Raw genomic sequence first — 23982 nt, forward strand, 5'->3', positions numbered from 1 at the left:
TGAAAGGTAAATAAGAGCATTTACGCACATAGGCACACACACACACACACACACACACACACACACACACACACACACACACACCCCTTTATAAACAAAGGAAATGAACTGAGGTTCAGAGGTCCAGATATAATGAATAGTTTATCCAAGGTCCCAGCTCCTCTGATTCCAAAGCTAGTACACAGAGGCTGGAGGGGAAGAGGGTACTTCCAGTGTGAAATTCAGGGCTCAAGTGAGCTTCCAAGGTGGAACATTGTAGAGAAAATCTGGGAAGAGAGTCAGGAGTGCAGCCTAGAGAGGCATGATACCTGTCTATAGAGAGATTTAATCAGTGTGGTAGCACATATGTGTGTATGTTCAATCATATTCCAGTCATGTCTGACTCTTTCTGACCCTATTTAAGGTTTTCTGGGCAGAGATACTAGAGTGGTTTGCCATTTCTTTCTCCAGATCATTTTGCAGTTGAGGAAACTGAGGCAAACAAGGTTGAGTGACTTGCCCAAGGTCATTCAGCTAATAAGTGTCTGAGACCAGATTTGGACTCATGACTATGAGTCTGCCTGACTCCAGGCCTCTGTATGTGTATGTGTGTGTACAACTATGAGCGTGAGTTATGTAGAGATATGTAGTTATTGAAATATACATGCATAAATATCTTTAGCTATAGTTGAACTAGAACTGTAATTTCAGTGATATAGGGAACTCCTGAAAAGAAAAATTCCTCTACCAATAGAGTTTGCCACTAGCTCTGTAAGTTTGAGTTGTGGAGAGTTGCCTGAGGAATTGAAATTGACTTGCCCAGGGTCATACAAGTATATGTCAGAGGAAAGACTTGAACCCAGCTCGGTTCTCTCCACTATTCAAGCAAGGCCCCCTCTCCCTACATGTATGCATGTATACATACATGTGTGTATGTTGTATATATGCACATATACAATCACATATATGTGGATAAACACACGCCAAGCAAGACTTAGACTTCTCAGCATGATGTTTAGTAAGCCACAACAATATCTCTAAAGTAGCCACAAGTCTACTGACTGTTGATGATCATTTCCTATTCTCCAAACAGCTATGATGCTTGCATACCAGATTACTGTTTTCCATCATGACAATGATGCTGTCCAGGTAGTGACTGGCTATGGATTCAAAAGACTGGAGGCTTGAAAGTGACTGCCCATTTCCTTCCCTAAGCAAGCCGCCAATATCAGCATTTGAGGCAACCTCACATTTTCCAAATGCATTTACTTCCAAGAGAAGTCTTCTAGGCAGGTGACACAGTTAAAAGAGTGCTATACATGGAGTCAGGAAGACCTGAGTTCAAATCCCACCTTAGAAACTTGTTAGCTGTGTGACCCAAGATCATTGCTTTTGAGCTGGAATTTCTGGTATCTGAGAAACTCACCCAATGAATGATGCTTATTGATGGGGCTGTGCCACCAGGGAATCGTCATATGAAACTAGGATGAAGTTCAGGCACTAAGTGGATAAACTGAGGGGCATCAGAGTAATGTTCCTTTCTTATGTTCCTTAATTCAGATCGACTTTTTGCCCTGATCAGTGAGAATTTTGCTATTCTCTGAATACTTACAAACCGTTGTCTCCAAAGACGTTGAAGATCAAATCACATCAAAAGATGGATTGCTAAGAGGCCTTGCTGTTTAAAACATTTTCCCCAAAATTTCAGATTGCAACGGAGAGTGATTAAGTGAGGACAATGAGACTGGAAGAGAGGTTGATGATCTACTCAGCTAGTGAGTGACTGTGCCAAGATTTGAATTCAAATCATACTGATGCTAAAACCAGCACTCTATCCACTGTACCAGCTAGCACAATGGAAAGATTACTGGCTCTGTAGTCAGAGAACCTGGGTTCAGTGCTGTGTGACCTTGAAAAGGCCATTTGACTTCTCTGAGGCTCCCAATGGCTTCTAAAGCCCCTTCTGGCTCTAAACTGATGATCCCATAAAGTGATAGAAGCACTTGAACAACTCATTTTACATAGTGCTTTCAACACTTCCCTCACAACAATCTTGTTAATTGTTATTGTCCCCATTTTACAGATGAGTAAATTGAGCATACATAGGTAAGTGACTTGCCTATAGTCTAACACAGATATCTGAAAGGAAGAATTTGAACTCAGATCTTCTGACTGTAAGCCAAGTGCTTTTCCTGATGCACTCCATGAGTTAGGAATCATAGCATAATGTTATGATTCACACCATCCCAGATTCCACTTTTCCATTCTATGCATTCCATTCCTAGTGCTTATTGGCATTCCAATTCTACATAGGCTTGTTGAGGACAGGAACCATTTTGTTTTTGTCTTTGTATTCCCTAGAACACTAAGCATAGTGCTTGGCGTATGGTAAGTGCTTAAGAAAGGTTCCTAAATTGAATTGTTGAATCCACAAGCCCAACTTCTGAAAACCTGTGATGGAAGGTAAGAATTGATCCCAAATGATCTGAGCGTTGAAGGCTGGTGGCTCTCATCACAGATATAGAAAATGCTATGTATTAAGAAGCTAGAAATAAATTGGTGGAAAATTGAAAGAGCCTTCAATCAGGTACTAGGTCCTTCTTTGTTGTTTTGTGTTTTGTATTCTTAACATTTCTCTGCCACGTCTAAGGAACAAAGCTTCCTGCAGATAGTAGAGACTCTGTTCTTAGGTAGAATCAATTGTCCTTTTCATCATTCTGACTTACATTCACATTGTCATTCCATATTTATAGTTTAGTCATATAACTGCTGCCTAAGAATATACATATATGTGTATATATGTGTGTGTGTGTGTGCGTATATATGTGTGTGTATATATATAAAGATATAGATATAGATATAGATAGATAGATATAGATATATATAGATATGTAGATAGATAGATATAGATATAGATATATATAGATATATATAGATATAGGTATAGATATAGATATATATCTATCTCTCTCTCTCTCTCTATATATATATATATATATATATATAGAGAGAGAGAGAGAGAGAGAGAGAGAGAGAGAGATGTATGTATATGCATACACACACATATATATTCCATTGGGGCTTCAAAAACTCAGAGCATTCACATAAGTGACGGGCTGTCTTATCACCCTTGTTCAGCCAGAGTCTAAATTTACCCAGTGCAGAGCAAGGCACTGAAGCTTAGACTCTGCCTGCCAAAGCATGGCTGCCCCTTGTCCACTGCTCCTCTGCAGTGTTAGACAGCATTAATTCAGCCAGCTGGGTGTCCATCCAGCAAATATTTATTAGCCGCTCACTATGCTCAAGGAAGAGCTGGAGAATATAATTCATGGGCCCCACAATACTAAAGCTTACAATGGGGCTGGAGAGATAAGATTTGTAGACATAGAAAGTTAAACAGTAATAAGGGAGAGATGACATATAGGCCATTGTTTAGGTGGGGAGGAGAAAATATGTAAGATTCCAGTGAAAGGGAGTCATACTTTCTGATGGACCATTCCAGGGTGGGATCCCACTTCAGTCCAAGCATCCATCCTTGCTCAGAAGCAAGCTGATCAATGCTTGGCTTTGCTAGAGTGAGCCAGATTTTCTGGGTACATACTGAAGCTCTGTCTGGGAAGTTTTCAACGGACTTTTTATCTTTTAAACCAAGAAATGCTCCAGAGAGATGTTACCCTATGGTGTTTTCACCCTTCAGGATAAGATGGGAGAGGAACTCAGAAGCAGATCAGAACCATAATCATCTCTTCTGAGGTTCTCTCTGTGCCTTTAGGAAAGTGGAATTTTGGTCCTATGGTCTCACCAAAACAACTCAACCACCATCACTAGAATACTGTACTGATGCCAGTTTCCCCTAGTCCTTTAGTGAGGAGAACTGGATTCCTTCTTGGGACAGGCACTTTCTAGATGACTTATATTCTACTCAAGAATTGGCTTCTCCATTTCCTCATCAGAAAACAAAAACAGAATGCCCACCTATCTCCTTATCTATAAAATGGGGATAATAATAGCATTGCCTCCCAGGGTTATTGTGAGAATCACACGAGATATTTATAAAGTGCTTTGCAAACCTTTAATCACCGTTAAAATGTTAGCTATTATTTTTACCACCACCCTTTCTTTTGTCCTGAATTCTTCTCAGAGTAATAACTCTAAATTCTGGCTTTTGGGACAGATTGGTGTCTGAGGTATGAATTTAGACTTATTCCACTCTTGACCACTTTTCTTGTTTTAGCAATGTTTGTTGGAATTACATGGCCTGAGGGCACTCCCAATACAATGTGAGCATGTTTTGTGTTCAGAACCAAAGCTGCAGTGAAGTTGTGAGAAGCAACAGGGTTCCCTGCCAGAAACACCTCAGATTCATTACACATTTGATTTTTAATTAATTTTTGTTCTTGTGCATTCAGAAACCTTTTACTGGTGCCAAATTGCTCATGACCCCATATGGGGTCTCCACCCACAGTTTAAGAAACACTGATCTAGACCATTCTTATGCTATCGTTGAGGTTTACTGACATCAGATACGATGAATTATGAAGTGCCTACTTTGTCCCTGGAATAGTGCTAAGTTCTGCAGATATAAAGACAGAAATGAAATAGACTCTACCCACAAGGAGCTGCCATTCTATTAGGGGAGACAACATAAGCATACCCAAAAATATCTAAATTAATACAAGGTAAATTTATAGCAAGGAGGGGGAGGAATATTAACATCCAAGGAAATCAAGAAAGGCTTCATATAGAAGGTGGCATCTCAGCAGAGTTTTGAAGGAAACGAGGAATTCTGGAAGTTAGAAATAAGATGGATAGTACACATAGCAAATTAAATGTTTTTCATTCATTGGTTAAAAAAAAAGAAATTAAATAAGAGTTTATTCTAGGAATGTGAGGACAGTCTATATAAAGGCATAGAGGTAGAGGATGGAGGGTGGTGCATGAGAAACAAAAAGGTCAGTATAGTTGGTCCATAGAGTTAAGGAAGAAGAGAGATATAGATAATGAGGTTGGGAAAGTCAGTAGGAGCCAAGTTGTGAAAGGCTTCCCTGCTAGTGGAGCTTCTATTTAATCCTAGAGGAAATGGCAATTGAGTATGTGAAGGGTGAGTAGAGAGGTAACTCAATCAGACCTATACTTGAGGAAAACCACTTGGGTATCTATGTGGAGGATGGATTAATGTGAGGAAACATTTGAAACAGGGAGACTAATCAGAAGGCTAATTAGACTAATTAAAAGTCCAGAAAACAGGAGATGAAGATCTTAACCACGTGGTAGCTATGCAAATGAACTGAAAAGAACAGATACAAGACTAGTTGAAGTAGAAAAAGCAAGATTTAGCACTAATTAGATATTTAGGCATTGAGAGAGTAAGGCATCAATAACCAAAAGAATGGTGGTGCCTTAGACCCCTGTATGACATGCCTTGAGAATACTGGATGAAAAAAAATCACTAATCATTCCATCCCTCAATTATAAGGTACAAGAGTGGACCTTTCTTTCTTTGATATTTGACCCCTTCAAGCACCGAGGGGGCCAGAAGTGAGGTGAGAAATTGAGAGGATGCTATTTTCCAAATCCTATCCATTTCAATTTCAACTTGACACTTGGTCAACCTTTATAAATATATAAATGGTAGATTACTATTACCGTAATTTTTACTATTCTCAGGCACATACACAGAATAGATGCTAGGAGAGGTGTATGTGAAGCAGAACAGAAATGCTTAAATAAGGTAACAAATTTCAATAAACTAAATAAGGGTCACTTCCCTACGTATCTTTTCCATTCCCTTTGACAAGAATGAAGTTTATCTCAATTGGCCTGAAAATCTTTGGTGCCACATGAGAAGGTTGAGTGAAAATATACTTTGTCCAAAGTTTGTCTCACATTGGCAAAACAGTTTTATGAATATACTAGAATCTTCCTGTCTCCATACCACCGTTCTCCCTAAATGACAGAAATAATAACACACAAAAAGATATAAAACCCAAGCCTTCTGATCCTTTGCTCAGGCCTTTCTGAGTCTTCTTGGGTGACATACCTCATGACCTGCCAGATTATTGTGTCCGTTTCTTGCTTGAACCCAGATAGGAAAACTTCATTTCTCTTCCATTCTCTCTACCAAGGAGGGTAATCTTGACACTAAGAAGAATAGTTGACTTGTAGATTAATTCCAAGCTGAAGGAGATCCTGATTAGAAAGCCCCTCGATGCCCTCAAAAAAAGTGCAGTTATGAGCCTCAGATGAACCATATCTCTATGTATCAAAGGAACTTGCCCTCATGATTACCGAACCACTGTTGCCGATCTTTAAGAAACCATGAAGCAGGAGATGAGTCACAACCCTGCAGACAGTCAAATGCTGCCCAATTTTCAAATAGGGAAGGTAGATTTTCCAGACTGTCGGCCAGTGATCTTGACCTCAATTCCTGGCAAAATTCTAGAATTCTACATTCAGGGTGATTTATAAGCACTTAGAAAGGAAAGTGTTGATCACTATGAGTCAATACAAATGCATAAACAAGTCACACCAGACTAACTTTATTTCATTTTCTTTTTAAACAAGAGAACTAGTTGCTAGATCTGGGAATCAGCGCTGTAAGCACATTTTTGTTTGCTTGTTTTAACAAGGCATTAATCAGTCTCAAATCTATGTAAAGATTCTGTAGAGCTATGGACTAAAAGATTGTATGGGCTTTGGAACTGGTTGGAGCACCAGATACAAAGAATGGCTTCAATTATTCAATGTTAATTTGAAGGGAGAACTCTAAGGAGATACCATATGCTCTGTTCTTCATCCTGTTTTATCAACAAGCTTATCAATAATTTTCCTAAACAGAGAGCATACACAACAAATTTGTGGATGAAATAAAACTGAAAGGGAGTATTAATACATTGGATGATTAAACCAGAAGGGAAAGAGACCGGGGAGGGTTGAGTTCATATTCTTCCTCTGACACTTGCTAGCTATGGAACTGGGGACAACTATATCTGAGCCTCAGTTTCCTCAACACAAAATTGAGAAAAGAATATTTGTGGTGGGGTAGCAAGGTGGATAGAGTGCGGGGCCTGGAGTCAGGAAGACCTGAGTTCAAATACAGCCTCAGATACTAGCTGAGTAATACGGGGCATGTCACTTAACCCCGTTTGCCTCAGTATCCTCATCTGTAAAATGAGCTGGAGAAGGAAATGGCAAACCACTCCAATATTTTTGCCAAAACCCCAAATAGGGTTATGACTAAAATGACAGAGCAATAATAACAACAATACCTATTGTACTGATCTCATCAAGGTGTTGCAAGGCTATAATGAGATATTCCATGTAACGTGTTCCTTATGTGTCAGTTACTATTACGAAGTAAAAGTAGCAGACTTCAAACAGCATCAGCCAACAGAGTCACAAGGGAGCCAAAAAGAGTTATTTTATCACAATCAGTTTTCTCAGAAAGCTAATGTCCAGATAAGGAAGGCTATAGCTTTCACATACTCCATCCTGATCAGACTACATGAGAAATATGACGATCAATTTGTGATGCCACATTTTTGAAGGATATGCTTTTTTGATGTTGTTATCCCTCTTCTTTTAAGTCAGCAATTTGCCCCTTTGATTAGTTTGGCTTAATCTAGTTCTGTACAACCCTGTTCTCTTAGACTGTTCTCCCACTTCAGCCCCTCCTCTGTCCTGTTTGTCAGCTCTTTCCCTAGTTTTGGAGTTTCACTTAGCTTATTGATTTTTTTCTTTCTTTCTTCTGTTTAATTACCCACCCTCTTTTCGCCTTCTTCACCCCCTCTCAGTCAAGCAGTTAGTTCAAAATCCCTCCCCTGCAATTTGTATTGCTTGTTTGTTTCTTTTTCTAGGAAAGATGTCTTTACTTTGTCGCCTTCATGAATTCTTTTCCCCCATGTCCTCAGCTGACGTTTAAAAATCCAGATATAGGACTTTACATTTATTACATTAAATGATCCCCTATTTAGTTTTTCCCATCACCCTAAGTTGTCAAGGATTTTTTTGGAAGCCCAGTTCTGTAATGTAACATATTACCTCCCACTTGCGACCTAGTTGATCTTGTCATCTGTCTTCATCCAAGTCATATTTTAAAAATTGAAAATTTTATGGCTGAAGAGCTCCATGTTCCATTAGTAGCATCATTCCAGGTTAACCTTAAGTCATTCAGTCCTACCTTTTGCAGCTCAGTAATTTAACCAGTCCCTAATCTATTTAAATGTTCAGTCCACATCATTCCATCTTGTTCGTATCATGAGAGGCCTTTGCTGAAATCCAAGCCAATCTATCAAAGCATTTAGTAAGCATTGATTGTGTGCAAGCCACTGTGGTGGGTATTAAGGCTATACAGACAGAATTAGAAATAATTCCCTGATGGTAAGAAGCTTCTATTCACTTTACTCTTACCAAATTCCCTTCATCTACCATCTAATAACTATACCCCCCAAAAAGTGAAACCAGGTTATTATGATTAACAATCTTAACCTAACATGGCTAACTCATAGCAATCACTACTTTCTTTGTCAAGAGAAAACTCTCTTTAATAGTACATTCCCAGAGTTTTGCTAAAAATCAAAATCATGATATCTGACCTAACAATCTGAAGTATTCACCTTCATTTCCTTTCTGAATATTAGAACATTTGTCTTCCTTCAGTCCTGTAAGAGCTGCTCTAGTGTCCATGACATTTTTAAAGAGAGCATAGACAGTGACTCAGCAATTACAGCACACACAAATTCTTTTGATCTGGGCCTCAAGGACTTGACCTTGATGAGATCATCCAGGTACTCTTCCTATCTCCTCAATTATATCTGGTTTCAATTCCCAGTTAACCATTTGTTGTTTTTCTTCTAGCCTTGTTCTGAAGTTAATCCCTCTTGACTGAAAAAAAAGAGGAGGGGGCATTTAACTGCTTCATTGTAGTAAAATTCCTTATTATTTCAGATGAAGCTGAATGAAAACCAAGTGCAAAGCTTTAAATAATTATGAAAGTTTTTCATGAAATACAGACATTTTACTCCTAACCATTTATAACAACTTGATTTAGATTAAGGAAATTGTTGCCAAATAGCAATCTCATTTTGTTAAAGAGAGAATAATATATAAATCAAATTAAAAGCATTTATGTAAATGGAACTTCTGAAGTGCTCGAAAACAGTTATTTTAGGTAAGATAATCATCCCCCTTTTAATCTTGTTTATTCTTTTCTTGTCTTCTGCATTACCACCACCATCACCAATACAAACAACATCACCAACATCAAAACTACCACCATCAGCACCGCCACTCCCCCCACCCCGAGTAGATAAACTCTATCCAGCCTCTTTTGGAATTATCAGGTATCATAAAATTAGTAGGATCTGTTTTAATGAGTTCTCAATGACCCGCATTTGACACCAAATTCCTATTTCATAAGACCTGTTGTTTTTCATTAGAAAGAGGAAGCCATGTTTAGCTCATAGCAAACAAAGCCAAACCCCAGAAAGTCTGAGTCCATTTGGAAATGAAAAGATTGAATGGATTTCTGAACTTGGCTGAGCTTATTTCCCACCATGACCGCAATAAGTAGAAACACATGCAATACATTTCCAGTTAGGCTTGGCTGCCTGACAGGGGGATTGTAATGTCTTAAACAGAGATAAAATGCAGAACAAGAGAGGCATCATGGTGTAGTGGAGAAAAGAAAGTCTAAGAGTCAGGGGATCTGAAGTCTATTCATTCACTAACTAGCTTTGTGACCTTGAGCAAGCACCTTGATTTCTCTGGGCATCAACTCATTTTCCTAATCTCTGAAATAAGCAGTTTAAATTGTATAATTCATAAGATCTGTTACAATTATAGCATTCTATATCTCTAAGATTTCATGGTTTTGTTGCTCAGTTAGTTATGTCCGTCCAACTCTTCCTGACTTCCATGGACCATACCATCCATGGAATTTTTTTGGCAAAGATACTGGAATGGCTTGCCATTCCTTTCTCCAGTGGATTAAGACAAACAGAGGTTAAGTGACTGGCCAAGGGTTACACAACTAATGAGTGTCGGAGGCCAGATTTGAAACCAGATCTTCCTGACTCTAGGCTCAGTGTTCTATCCACAGAGCCATCTAGCTGCCCCTGTAGATTTCATAGACCGTCCTTTCAGCTAGAGCCAGTTGGACCACGTAGATAAGATCCTTTATCTCTTTATGGTACAACAGCCTAGTCAGCATGAAACATAAAATTTTTGCCACTTTGGAGGCTAGGTTAGCTCCTGGACAATTTTAGGGTGTAGATACTGATCTTGGGGGTCCAATTCAATCTATAGGAAACCCTCCAGTCTCTGTCAGCTCTTATCTAAAAGACTCCCGATGAACATACCAAAGATAAGCTGCCCTTGGAGCTGATAAATCCTCCGAGAGGAACCACAGGACTTTGGACCTCAAGCTTTCTCCCTGGATACATGCACCTGGACTCAGATCCCTAGGATGTGCCTAGAATCAGCTTGGCTTTGGGAATACTATGGACTAGAAGAAAATTATTAGTGGGCAGGGAGGAATACCTACAATAATAATAACTAACATACACTACAAACACACTATACATATGCATAAATATATTTATACACACATATGTAAAACTTTAAATTTTTTCAAAGTGATTTACATATGTTCTAATAACAACCCTATGAGGTAGGTGCTATTATTATCCCTAATTTACACACAAGGAAACTGAAGATGAGAGAGGTAAACTGGCTTTCCCAGAATTACACAGAAAGCAAGTATCTCGGGTGGGATTGGAACTCAGGCCTCCCTGATGCCAAGTGCAGAGCTCTATCTACTCTACCACCCAGCCACCTATGAGATAAATTATACCTTTTAATTACACTTCGGTGGGAAAGTAGGGAGAAGCTAGTCAGTAGGGCTCTTGGCATCCTTCCTTAACTCTTCTTGGTGCTTTCATGATAATTTGCCAGGCCTATAGTAGGCACAGTTCATACTTCCCTCAGCCTATTTTGATGCCTTCATTCCTCTGTAGATAGTGTCTACCGATTTGTCTTGCCAGAATAACCCCCATTTTTTTTCATTCTCTCTCTCTCTCTCTCTCTCTCTCTCTCTCTCTCTTCTCTCTCTCTCTCTCTCTCCACCAGGTTGACAACTGAATACCCAGGCCACTATGGTGAGGAGATAGACATGATCTCTTACAACTATGAATACTACATGAGGGGAGCGACCACCACTTTCTCTGCCGTGGACAGGTAAGTCAGTCTTCCCTTTGAGTGAAGGATGGAGAAGCAGGGAAAGGTTCTGTGGGAATGGCAATGTACAAAAACCCTCATTTTACTCTCTTGCCTGGTAGGGGACTTAGCTAGGAACAAATGTTCACATGAAGCAAGTCAGGCAAAAAGAGTCAAGTTATTCTATTGAACTAATTAATCTAAGGCAAGGCAGCTTTAGACCAGGACATCAAATTTCTAGCAGTGATTCTCAAACTTTGATAACAAGTAGAAGTTATCATGACCTTCCTTCTGTTTTTGCCAATTGCTTTCTCCATTGGTGAGTGGAGTTTGCTAGGAAATTAGACCCTAACCATTCTCTACCCCTAGCCGACAAAAATATGGCACAAAGTCTTTGCACTAAGAAAGATACACTTCACCCATGAGAGCTACTTTACTCAGAACCTCTTCACTCTTCTTTTAAACACAATCCTAACAAGTTTGGTTATCTAGTTTCCCAACCCACAGCAGCTCCAAAGGCCAAGGGTCTATTACCAGAGGCAGGCATACAGATATCAGTAAGAAATGGAAGCTAATAACCTGGTTACATGGTAGAAGTTCAAGATATTGTTAAAAAGCAAATCCAAAGTTAAAAATCTACCACCTAGAACCATTTAGTAGAAGAGGACCTAGTTCCATATACTTCAAAAGCTCTGAGATCATCACTGCCTTATAATCCAATGTAATAACTAATGAAGTACATTGGCATGAACATTGGATTTAAAATCAGAACACTAGAGTTCCAATCCTATCTCTATGGATAACTACCTGTGTGACCTTGAGAAAACTACCAAGCTTCTCTGAAATTCCGTTTCCTCATTTGTAAATGAGGGTTAAGACTAGATGACCTATAAGATCCCCTCCAGCTTCAAATCTAGAAGCCAAGTCAACAAGCATTGTTAAGCACTTACAATTTGTCAGGCACTATGCTAAGTGCTGGGGATACAAAGAAAAGCAAAAGGCATCTCTACCCTCAAGGAGCTCACAATCTAATAGGAAAGTGGGAGATATAATATAAATAAGCATATACAAATAAAATACATACAAGATGAATGAGAAATTAAACTCAGAGGAAAGGCACTGATATTAAGGAGGACTGGGAAAGACTTTTGGGAAAGTGGCATTTTTGCTGAGAATTGAAGGAAGTTAAAAGGGAGAATGTTCCATGCATGGGGATTAGCCATTGCGAATACTTAGTGTCAGGAGATGGAGAGCTTGAGAGAGGAGCAACAAGGAAGAGGGAGTCACTTAAATTACATGATTTACAAGATCATTCCAGATCCAGGATCTTATCCTCATAGTGAAGACCCTGATTCATAAAGAAAAAATTAACGTTTCTTTTTGTTTAAGAAAGCGGTAGTATATGACTATATTTTAGAAAGATTTCCATTGTAAGCGATTAAAGAAAAGAAATGGTTTGTCATTTAAAGCAGTGAACTTCAATTAAGATTTCCTGCCTGGTGTTGAATAAGTGAGATATGATGACATTGGGTCTGCTTACAATGAGGCTTACCCATACTCTGAGGTTTACTGCTGTACCCACAAATCAAGATTTGAAATTTTACCATTTTATTCCCTGTACCCCCTACTACAACCTTCCAGAGACTCCAAGTTGAGAAAAACTTCCTAAATGCATGCATTTGGCATATTCTTGCCCTCTAAATGAAAACTGCTTCTTTTTTCCCTTTAGAGAGGCACTGGGAACAGAGCCCCTGGAATGCCTTTTAAGACTGCCTCTGAACATAGCCCAACACAAATTAACAGCCTCTTGAAGCAGTAGTATGAATGCCCTGGCTTGAGACCTTATTTGTTTATAACTTTTGGTATCCCAGATACCCACTGTCCTAACACAACCATGTCTGATAAATGCACATATCACCAACTGGTTAATCTCCAACCAGAAACAAGTCATCCCTTGTACTGATATTTGCAGGAGCCAAGGCCAGTCAAGAGTAGTTGGCCACCCAGGCTCTCAAAAACTTTTGTCTGGTCTCCAAATTGTTCTAAATGGGTAACCTTGGAGCAGGGGGAGGAATGAGGAGGACTGCTGTGGGCCATCTGTACAATTTATACAAGGGCTATAGGGATATTGACAGTGATCCCACCCACTTTCCCATTCATAGGATGATAGGAGGGGCCTTTAGAAGTAAGGCTCAGGAGTCCCATCTAGGAAGAAAGATAGATGGTTCTTGTAGAGGGAGCACCCTCTGCAGACTGAAGAGAGAGACGGGCAGTACCAGGGTTGGACATCTGCCCCACAGAACAGTAGAACATTTCCTTGGGGGTATGTAGAGCAATCTGAATTTTTATTCTTTTTCCTGAATCTTGGGGAGGAAGCAGTAATAGCCAACATGCTGAGAACTCTCCTCCAAACTGCTTTTTTTGAGGTTATCATACATAGAATAATACTAACAGAGGTTGTGCCAAGGTTATAGGTGCTGGTATTCCATAGGCTACATCTATGGTAGGACCAACTATTATAGCCAGTAGGTTTTAAATGATATTCTGTGCTGAATTAGAAGGCATAGCAGGATCTTGTTTGAGGGGAGTGGAAAAAGAGAACATAGTTCTGCTAAGGTGAATAATGACAATTCATATTTATCCAGTGCTTTAAAGTGAGCATAGTGAAATAGATTCCATTATTGTCCCTTCCCCAGAAGGAGAAACTGAGGCTCAATGACTTGCTCATGATCACACAGCCAATTAAGTATTTGAGGTAGAATTTTCAGGTTTTCCTGATGCTAGGTCATTCTTCTCTTCATTATACCCTGCCTCTTGTTTTAGAAAACATATGTATCTCATTAGTAGATGTAAAACAGTCTTGGGAAATTAGGCTGAATTTTAAAGGGTTGGACAATCCTGTCTATTCTCCATCTCCAACACAAACAAATATCTCATTATGATTTCTGCTTGACCCACAAATGTCTCTTGAAGCACTAGCATACATAGTGATCACCTACAGATGTGTCAGCACATTCTGGGGCAAGTGTTACAGTTGACCAGAAGACTGACCATCTATACACACCACCCAATGCTTTGGCATTCTTCTTAATTCCCTTCCCCATTTCATGATTCTCATATATTGCTCCATTTATCTCAACCAATATAGGGTTTTTTAAATGAAACTGTCAATATATTGAGGGTCATGCTATTTTTAAAAATGGATTAAATGCCTTCTTTTCCAAGATTTTATCCTTCTTAATCTTGAGAGACTTCTTTTAGTTCACTGTGATGAATTGGTCCCTGTTGGTAGCCATACATAGCTAGAGACTTAGATCTCTAGTTGTCCATTAACAATCTAAACAGAGGGAGGTAAGGTCTAAAGCTACCAGTTTCACCAGCAGTGATCTTCAGTCTTCTAGGGTACTGGCTATCACAGCCCTCTAAAAACTGGGTATTTTAAAGCTATAATCCATAGATTTTTGGATAGACTTTGCTCTTCAATTTAGTAGCTATGTGTCTTGGGCAGGTCATGATTCAGGTACTGTAACCCTCAGCTGTGACTCAGGTTCTGTAAGCCTCAATTTCCCATCACTTAATATAATACTTGCACTGTCTACCTTAAAGGGTATCCTTGAGGTTCAAAAGTGCTCTAAAGTTGCTATATAAAGTAACCTGTTACTGTTACTGTCTCTCCAAATTCTCCTTTCTTTGACTAGCAGGTCAGTCATACACTGGCTCCTAAGGAATTTGTCTTCATTTCGTTTGCCCTGTTTGTGAAGCAGCCTACAGTGTTTTTGACATCGCCCTTTTGTCCTTTTCTCTCTCCCCACAGGGATCGTCAGTGGAAGTTCATAATGTGTCGGATGACAGACTATGACTGTGAATTTGAAAATGTTTAGAATGTCACATACCAAAGCTGATTGGAGAGTCTGGGTATTAGGGAGAGAGCTAAAGTCATCTCTATTCATCACCAGACCAGCAGGAGCTCCTGCAGAAGGAACCAGTCTTCTCTCTTTCCCTCCCCGAGTTATTGACTGCCACATCAGCCCATGTGGTCTTTCTTCCTAGTACCACCATTTTAATTAAACCCATAGGTTTCATTAAATCTTGTTTCTCATTGTTGAGCTTCGGTTAGAGACCATCTTATATGTCTGTCAATGGCTTCCTGTATTATATCATGTATGTATTACACCTGCTCCCTATGCTACAAGAGAGTCTAGTTTTGTGGAGGGCCTATTGTAGATGTGCCATTATCAGCAAACAACTAATATTAAGAAATATATAATAAGCTGAAGGCAGGGGCAGAGGGCTCTAGGTGGAGAAAGATGAAGACCAAATCTAATTGTTATCTACTTGAATCAAACTTTTTTTCATTCTGTCTTAACCAGGAATGTGTTCTTTCCATGCAGCATGACGTGGGGAGTATTTTAATTGTGTGCTCTGATAGAGATGGAGTGGGAAGGAAATCAAGGGGAGGCTCAAGGGTTTGAAGAGAGGAGGAGACGATAGTTGGCTAAAATAATTTCCTGTCTCTAAGAGAGAGATATGAATCATTATGCTGGCTGATGAAAATGGTGTGTGCATGTGTATATGCATGTGTGTGTGTATGTGTATGTATGTGTGCGTCTGTATTGGAGGGACAAAAAGGGGAGAAAAAAGATATAGTTGTTTAAGATAATGTACAGGGAAAAGAAATAAAAGAGAGAGAACTCGACAATTGTGATCAGCTGAGAATTCTGGGATGACAAGCAGGGGAGTTCTGACCACCACCACTGCCTGAGGTCATTCCACTGAGGTTTTGACTTGGGAAGGTGGAAGGTAAGGTGTGAATAGTCAACAGGACATGGAAGAGGCACACAGTCAGGAGATATTCATATGACAGCTGCCTTACTAAGTTGTTTCCCTGGGGAACTCTTCTGTTATTTGGATGCATCCGTGTGCCCTCTGGCTTTGGTTAGGAAATGGGCCTTGGGAACAGAACACTCTCCATATAGAGTTTAGGATTCGTTGACAAAAGAAAGGCAGTAGATATGGGAAACATGTTACAGTCCTCCACCTCCACCCCAACCCTACCGCATGACACCTTCAGTCACTATCACTTGGCACAAGACTATAAACACAATAAACAAACTTCTAAATAAAAAAAATCCACTATTTTACAACTGTCATTGTCTTTTTTTCTCTTTTCTCAAACACTCTCCTTCCCAGTCTTATTTAACTCATTCTTTTTTCCAGTTTAACTCTGTCTTTTTGGCATCTTCCTCCACTTTTCCCAATGGCCTTTCCCCTTACTTTTGCCAGGGAGTCACATTTGTGTTTGTTTTCGTTTTTGTTTTTTGCCCTGCACTGTTCTTTCCTCTTTCTCTTTACCAAAGGTTCCAGAAGAAGGATGGAAATAAGGGCAAAAGTCACAGAAATCTTCCAGCATCCTGTATGCCTTCTATAAAATGAGACATTGAGCTTCTGATCAAATTTTCAGAGGAAAAAGGCCATGGTACCCCTCTGCATCCAGGACCATCTGCAGTCATCCTGATGTATACCTTGCCACTGGACCCAGATGGCTCTGAAGTTTCGAGAAAGTGAGGCTGGTGACCTTGCACAGCTCTCACTCACTTAAATCCAATTCACTTGCAAGCATGGCATCACCTTCTTGATGTCATGGTCCTCTTCGAGAATGAAAGACAAACAACAGGATTTTCAGAGAAGCCTGAAAAAATCCAATTCACAAGGAGACTAATGGGGAGACTCTGACAAAACTTATTTGTTGCAAGAACGTAAGCTCTAGGGGCAGTTAGGTGGCACAGTGGATAGAGTACCCGCCCTGGAGTCAGAAGGAGCTGAGTTCAAATCCGGCCTCAGACACTTGACACTTACTAGCTGTGTGACCCTGGGCAAGTCACTTAAACCCATTGCTTAGCCCAAAAGCAAACAAACAAACAAAAAAAGAATGTAAGCTCTTTGAGGGCAAGAACTCTCACATTTGTATCCCTATTGCATAATCATAATAAGCATTAATAATAGCTAACATTTATATAGCACTTTTAGGTTTGCAAAGTACTTTATGTTAAAACCTTCGATTCTATATAGTGTCTAACATAGTGGCTACTTAATAAATGCATATTGAGTTATTAATTATTATTATTATTAGTTAAATGCTTGATTAGTTATAATCTTAGGCTCCCAAGGCTTCAACTGGGGCATCTTTTTGGAATGAACCAAAGTAGGCAGGAGAAAAGACTTCTCCACCCCATTCTTCCCTTTCCTCCTGCTGGAGATTTTAATTTGCAACAAAAGGACTCAGTGTGTTGTCCTTCACAAAAGAAACCATTAATATTTCAGAAACTGCAGCACTGGTTCAGTCCCAGATCCAGGAAATAGCCCCAGATTGGGGGGTGGGAAGGACCCAGCTGGAGTCTGAGACAAAGAATACTGATTGGCTGACTTGACAGTCCCCATGAAAAGGCAAGGCTAATGTAAAATGCTGGAGCACACAGCTGGAGAAAGTCTGGCAGAATTTGCACAAGAACGCTCGTGGCAGGAAAGGACAGATAAAGCCCCATGGCAAGAGGTGCCTAGTAAAGGGAGAAATGCCTTCCTGAAGTATAAAGGTACTCTGCAAAGAGGATGATGAAAGTGAAGCCAGGAACCAACTGATTACTTGGTTGGAGGCCAAGCAGCTTATTTCCTTCCTTATATATCCATCTTAACAAATAAATAATGAACACTTAATGTGAGCAGAACCGATTTTGCAAAGTACTTGCTGGTCCCTTGTTGCTTGCTGAGGTAGTGAACTATGAGACTGGAAGTCAGGAGATCTGGATTCTAATCTCGGATCTTCCCGCAACAAGCAAGCAACCTTACTGAGCCAATCCTCTCTGGGTCAAAGTTTTTTGCCTTATCTGCTTCATACCATCTTCATGAGGATATAGTGAAAAGCAAAGGGTTTCTAGAAAATGAAAAGCAGTTTGTGAACATTATTCCATGCAATAGCCTTGTGAGGTTGGGCTATGTTCTCCTACCTCCACAAACCTAGAAACTGAGCATTTGAATTCCTACTGTGTACAAAACTAGAGGGAAACATGGCTTAGGAGATACAAAACCAGACTCAGAGTCAGGAAGACCTGGGTTCAAGTCTTGTTTCTGACACATGCTGACTGTGGGACCCTGGAAAAGTTATTTAATTATTCAGTGTTTCCAGGCAATTTTCTTAGACAAGGATTCTTAAGCTTTTTTCGTTTTTGTCTTGGACCCCTTTGGCAGTCTGCTGAAGTCTATGGACCCCCTTTCAGAATAGTACTTTTAAAAGAATACAGTAAAATATATAGAATTATAAAGAAAACCAATGAAAAGAAAATACATTTATCAAAGTGTATTGCTTAAGCTTTTTATATGTCGTCTCCTCCATTGTATATCCAGAACTTAACCCAGTGCCTGGCACACAGCAAGCACTTCCTGTTTATTGACTGACTGACTGACTGACAAGAATTTTTAAAGGGCCTGTGGACCCCAAGTTAAGAATCTTTGTTGGAAGACTATGCTACAAATTTCTGATATGATGAAGAGAATTCCCACACCAAGTTCTCTAATAAAAATGAAATTATAGGACTTCTTCCCCCTCCCAGATGAGCGAAAGCACTATTGTAAGTACTAACAATATAAAGATGAAAGATAACACAGGACCAGCTCTCAAAGAAATTGCACTCTATTGATTTACAAATAATGAAATTGGGCCCAAAGGGTTGAGCAGTTTATTGGCAGTGACTGAAATATGGCTAGCAGGTTCTCAACCCCAGCTGTGGAACAACTGCTGCCATCCTTAATGAAATTAAGGCTGAATGGGCGTGGAGAAGAGGGCAAACAACAGAGAAAGAATCCAGATCTATTTCCCTCCAGTGTTCTTCTTGTACACTGTGAGAACCATACAAAAATGATGACTCCTGCAGCTCTGGCCTTTCCTTTTGAAAGGAAAAAAATTCAATCATTTACTGAGCATCTTCTCTTGGTCCAACATTGTGCAAGTCACTGCAGAAAAGTAAAAAAAAAGTTTCACGTGCCATTTTCACTACAGAAGAACTTACTGTCTACCTAAGAAGACTGACTTGCATGAAACAATTGGAGGACAATCCAGGAAGCTGTGGTACCATTAATATTGTGCATCCTGTGATAGCAGCTACATGCACGGGAGGCAAAACTTCCCCTCACTCCAACAGATATGCTCATCCCTGGACAAGCTAAGAGTATATAGTGTGTCTAAACATTTCCTCCTCACCCCACTCCCACCCTTCTCCAAGGGACACTTTAATTCCTGCCAGGAAGGAAAGGAGAAGGTTGGGGTCAGAGGCTGGCCATTTTGCTCTTCTCAGAGGAGGGGTACCAGGCTACAATTATGTCAATATGTTCCGTTAAATATTCTTAGTCTAAGGGAAGTAATTTTAAAGTTCAAGCAAAACCTGATCATTACTATTAATGGGGAAGTTAAATGGGAAGGGGGAGGGAGGCAAATTCTGTATCCAAAGTTTGACCCCTTTCCCATCAGACTCCTCTTCTACAATGAACGCATATAGCAAATAGAAAAGTAACCCATTTATCAAATTCAATGGCAAAATTGAAATCAGAGAAAGGATACATAGGGAAATATATAGCATGCAGTACAGATTGCTCTCATTGGGAGCAAGATAGCTCAGTTCAACCAAGAGGGCTTATCATAGATTTTACCCAAGGGAATATCCCTCAAAGTTTCTAATATAGCAAACTAGGGTTAGGAACATGAGAGATTGCCTGCTCCTCTCATGTCAATTTCTTCCCAAAAATATTTCTCTCCCTTCAGTGACTTGAAAAGAGGTTGGCATTGAAAATCTTTCAAAGCAGGAAGCTAGAAGAACTTGGGATTTCTGTCCTCTCTTACTTTTATCAAATCTAACCCATTCCTCAACAATTCCTGCCAGACATTGGTCTCCACCAGTGAGGAGAGATTCACATACCAATTGGCTTCAGGACCTGGATTACAAATATAATATCCATAATTCCAGTTAGATTTTGTTCTTATTGTTCAGTCCTTTCAGTCATTTCTAACTCTTTGTGAACCCATATGGGCTTTTCTTGGCAAAGATACTGGAGTGTTTTGCCATTTCCTTCTCTGGTTTTAGCAATATGTAAATATGTTGCTGAGCTAGGAGAGGATGAAGCTGAGGACCTCAATCAGATAAATGTTATTGGGGCTCTAGATTTGTGACTCTGAGGGATTAGGGGTAATAATGAAAGCAAAGCTTTATAGAAAGGAAGAAACGTGTCACCTGTCAGAGAAATTGTGGCAAATAAACCTGAATAGTTGAAAGAAGTGGCCATTAGAAAAACTTTGAAAACTTGATAACAGAGGAAAAGTGGTCATCTTGGGGTAAATGAACAAGACCTATGTGCCCAGGGAAGAGAGAAATTTCTGTGAGTAGGAGACCAGGGAAGATGGTCAGGTAGGGCTTACATAACTGATGACATAGAAATTTTGAATTTGAACTAATAGGTAGGACTGGAAAATACAAGTATAAAGGACTTTGGATCCTCAATGACTAAGGGACCTGAGAGACAGATAACTGTAACTTGAGCTAGGAATATAAGAAAAAGTAGAAGTAAATATAATAGATGTTAGCATTGAATTTTAACTAAGACCAAAGGACCAAAGGACCCTTAGTATTAGAATTAAAGGTATGAGTCAGCCTAATACAAACTGAAACTTGTAAGGGCTTGGTTAATAAATTATCTAGTTCATGTAATGAAAGCCTGAAGCTAAATACCCTGTTTAAAGTGTGCATCCCCAGGTCTCTTCCTAAAATAGCACCTTTTTAGTCTTACTGGTTGGCTAAGGCTATATTTGCTGAAGAACAGAAAGCAGGGATAGAAGCACAAAGGGAAAGGTCACAGGCCTGGGCATTCTCTTTGGAAGAGAATACCCCCCTCTCCATTTTCTGAGTAGTTAGTAAGAGCAATGCCTAGACATCCATCTGCTTATGTTCCAGGCCCAAGGCATCAGTGTACAATAGGACTTCAGTGAAAGGAGAGGGTTATAGGTCTCAAAGCTGGTGAAGAGGAAGTGAGTCTTGATGTGTGCCAAGAAGGAGAGGTAGAATTTTAAAGGAGCTGGAGGAGACTCTCAGATGGAAACCAATATGAGAAAGGAGACAGAAGCAGGAAGAGGGAAGCAAGAACCTGGGAAAAGCAGAGGATTCCTACAAAAGATCAGGCCTGAAAAGTACTCTGTTACTAATAATAGCTATGTTTTATATAGTACTTTAAAGTTGGCAAAGTATTTTTACAGCATCCCATTTGATCCTCACAACAACCCTAGGAAGTAGGTGCTATTATTGCCTTTATCATATACATACAGAGACTGAGGCAAACAGAAGTTAAGGAATTTCCCAAGGGTCGCATAGCTAGTAAGTGTCTAAGGCTGGATTTGAACCCAGGTCTTCTTGATTATAAGCCCAGCACTCTATCCCCTGCACTACCTAGCTACCTCAAAATATTGCTTGGCTAACTCTGTAATTCCTGGACCAATAACAGGATGGTTGTTGTCCTTCATTCTTGAAGAAGGACATCATTATGTTGGGGTCAAAGTACAGTGTGTCTGCTGCTGATCAGACCAATATGAGCCTGGAAGGTTCTACCACAGGTGAGGGACAAATAGCCCATACAAACATTTGGAATGGAGATGTCTCTAAATTTGTACACCTCACATTTCTTTTGAGCCACTTCAATTCTGATTTGCTCAGAAAGCATAGTGCCTCCTCTGATTCGGGCATGCCTTAATGCATAAATAGAAGCCGGGGCAATCACTGCAAGTACTACTACTACTATTACTACTACTACTACTACTGCTCACTACTACTACTATTACTACTACTTACTACTACTACTACTACTACTACTACTACTACTACTTTAAGCAGCTACTAAATTCTTAATGGGTTTGATCACTTATGACTGAATTGACTGGCTAATTCAGACAAGTAACCTCTCTGCCAATTCATTTCCATTAAAAATAAAATTAAATTAGTCACTTGACAGATGTGGACTGATGCTGGCATTGCTGTTACAGTTATTTCTGCTCAAATATGGGTTAGATTAGATCAAGAATTGTTAATCCAAGCTTTTTGGTTGGTGGTCTCCCATGCCTGGGGTGCTCTCCATCCTCATTTCTACTTCCTGGCTTCCCTGGCTTCCTTCAAGTCCCAGCTAAAATTCCATCTTCTACAAAAAGCCTTTCCCAACTCCTCTTAATTGTAGTGCCACTTCTGCTTCCAGGAGCCACGATGGCGGAGTAAAAAGGTAGTCGCTGTCACCCTCCCCTATTAACCTCTGAAAATCCGGAAAATATCACCCCAGAAAAAAACCCTGAAACAACTTAACTAGAAGAAAGACGAGGAGCAGTAGTGCAGCAGCGCAGCAAACAGGCCTCCCAGTGCCTCAGCAAAAAAAAGGGAAGCAGCACTACAAAGGGCCCCAGGCAGATAAGTACCCTGCAGAATTCATCTGAAAGGAGCTGAAGAAAGCAACCTAGAGTCTTCCTGAGTCCCAGCCCTGCTGATTCCAACCCATCACCATGTAAGCTGTCAGAACCCTACAGCTTCCAACTGTCAACCAGGAAGAGATCCTGAAGTCCAGGTGGTAGAGCAGGCAAACAGCAACACCTGGACCTCCAAGTGCCTCAGTGAGGGTGGGGGGAACTGGTGGAAACCAGCTCAGAAAACCACCAGGTGCCTTGGCACCCTACCACAAAGGAATCTCCAAGTGCAATAGTAGAAACAAGGGAGGCAGCACTGTAAGGGGACCCAGGCAGATAAACACCCTGCAGCACCCATCTAAAAGGAGCTGAAGAAAGCTAAAGGAAAGGAAAAGCAGGCAACCTAGAATTGCTTGAAAGTTCCAGCCTTGCTGATTCCAGCCCAACCCAAGGTAAGCTGCCAGAAACCTACAGCCTCAAATTGCCAACATAAGTGGCCCCAGCACACAAAGCCAGTGACCAAGACCTAGGCTCCCAACACAAGAAGCTTGGGCCAGTGACCTCTGTTCCCCAGCAGGAGAGCTCAATCTCTTTAAAGGCCAGGGAATAAAGAAACACCATGAGTAAAAAGAAACATACCATAGATTCATATTATGAGAAAAGTGAAGATCAAGACAGAAATTCTGAAGAGGACAACATTGTCAACAAACCCACATCTGCAACAACAAAAGGGAATATGAACTGGTCTGAAGCCCAAAAAGCCTTCTTAGAAGAGCTCAAGAAGGATTTTAATAGTCAAATGAGAGAGGTAGAAGAGTCCTTAAAAAATACAATTGGCCAATTGGGGAAAAAAGTATACTGAAGCAAAGAAGTCCCTAAAAGACAAAATTGACCAATTGAAGAAGGAAGTATAAAAACTAACAGAAGAAAACAATCTGTTAAAAACTAGAATTGGACAAATGGAAACTAATGTCTCTATGAGAGAGCAAGAATCAGTCAAACAGAAACAAAAAAATGAAAAAAATGATAAAATGTAAAATACCTCAGTAAAACAACCGACCTGGAAAATCGATTCAGGAGAGACAATTTAAAAATTATTGGACTACCTGAAAATCATGATGAAAAAAAGAGCCTGGACAGTATCTTTCAGGAAATCATAAAGGAAAACTGCCCTGAAGTCCTAGAACCAGAAGGAAAATAACCATAGAATACACCTCACCACCTGAAAGAGATCCCAAATTGAAATGCCAAGGAATATAATAGCAAAATTCCAAAATTACCAGATGAAAGAGAAGGTGCTGCAAGCAGCCAGA

The 23982-nt window shown here is 40.0% G+C and overlaps 1 protein-coding gene across 1 annotated transcript in view; it reads left to right on the forward strand.

Moving 5' to 3' along the window:
* The window catches only part of DPT (dermatopontin), a 39214-nt gene extending 22877 nt beyond the window's left edge, over nucleotides 1-16337 (forward strand). Inside the window, exons 3-4 of the mRNA XM_020974726.2 lie at nucleotides 11107-11214; nucleotides 15008-16337. Coding sequence (XP_020830385.1) covers nucleotides 11107-11214; nucleotides 15008-15074 — 175 coding nt within the window. The 3' untranslated portion in view covers nucleotides 15075-16337. The remainder of the gene's footprint in view (nucleotides 1-11106; nucleotides 11215-15007) is intronic.
* Nucleotides 16338-23982: the final 7645 nt, after the last annotated feature.

The sequence above is a fragment of the Phascolarctos cinereus genome, unplaced genomic scaffold (genome assembly GCF_003287225.1).
Source record: "Phascolarctos cinereus isolate Bilbo 61053 unplaced genomic scaffold, phaCin_HiC Scaffold_5;HRSCAF=322, whole genome shotgun sequence".
NCBI lineage: Eukaryota > Metazoa > Chordata > Mammalia > Diprotodontia > Phascolarctidae > Phascolarctos > Phascolarctos cinereus.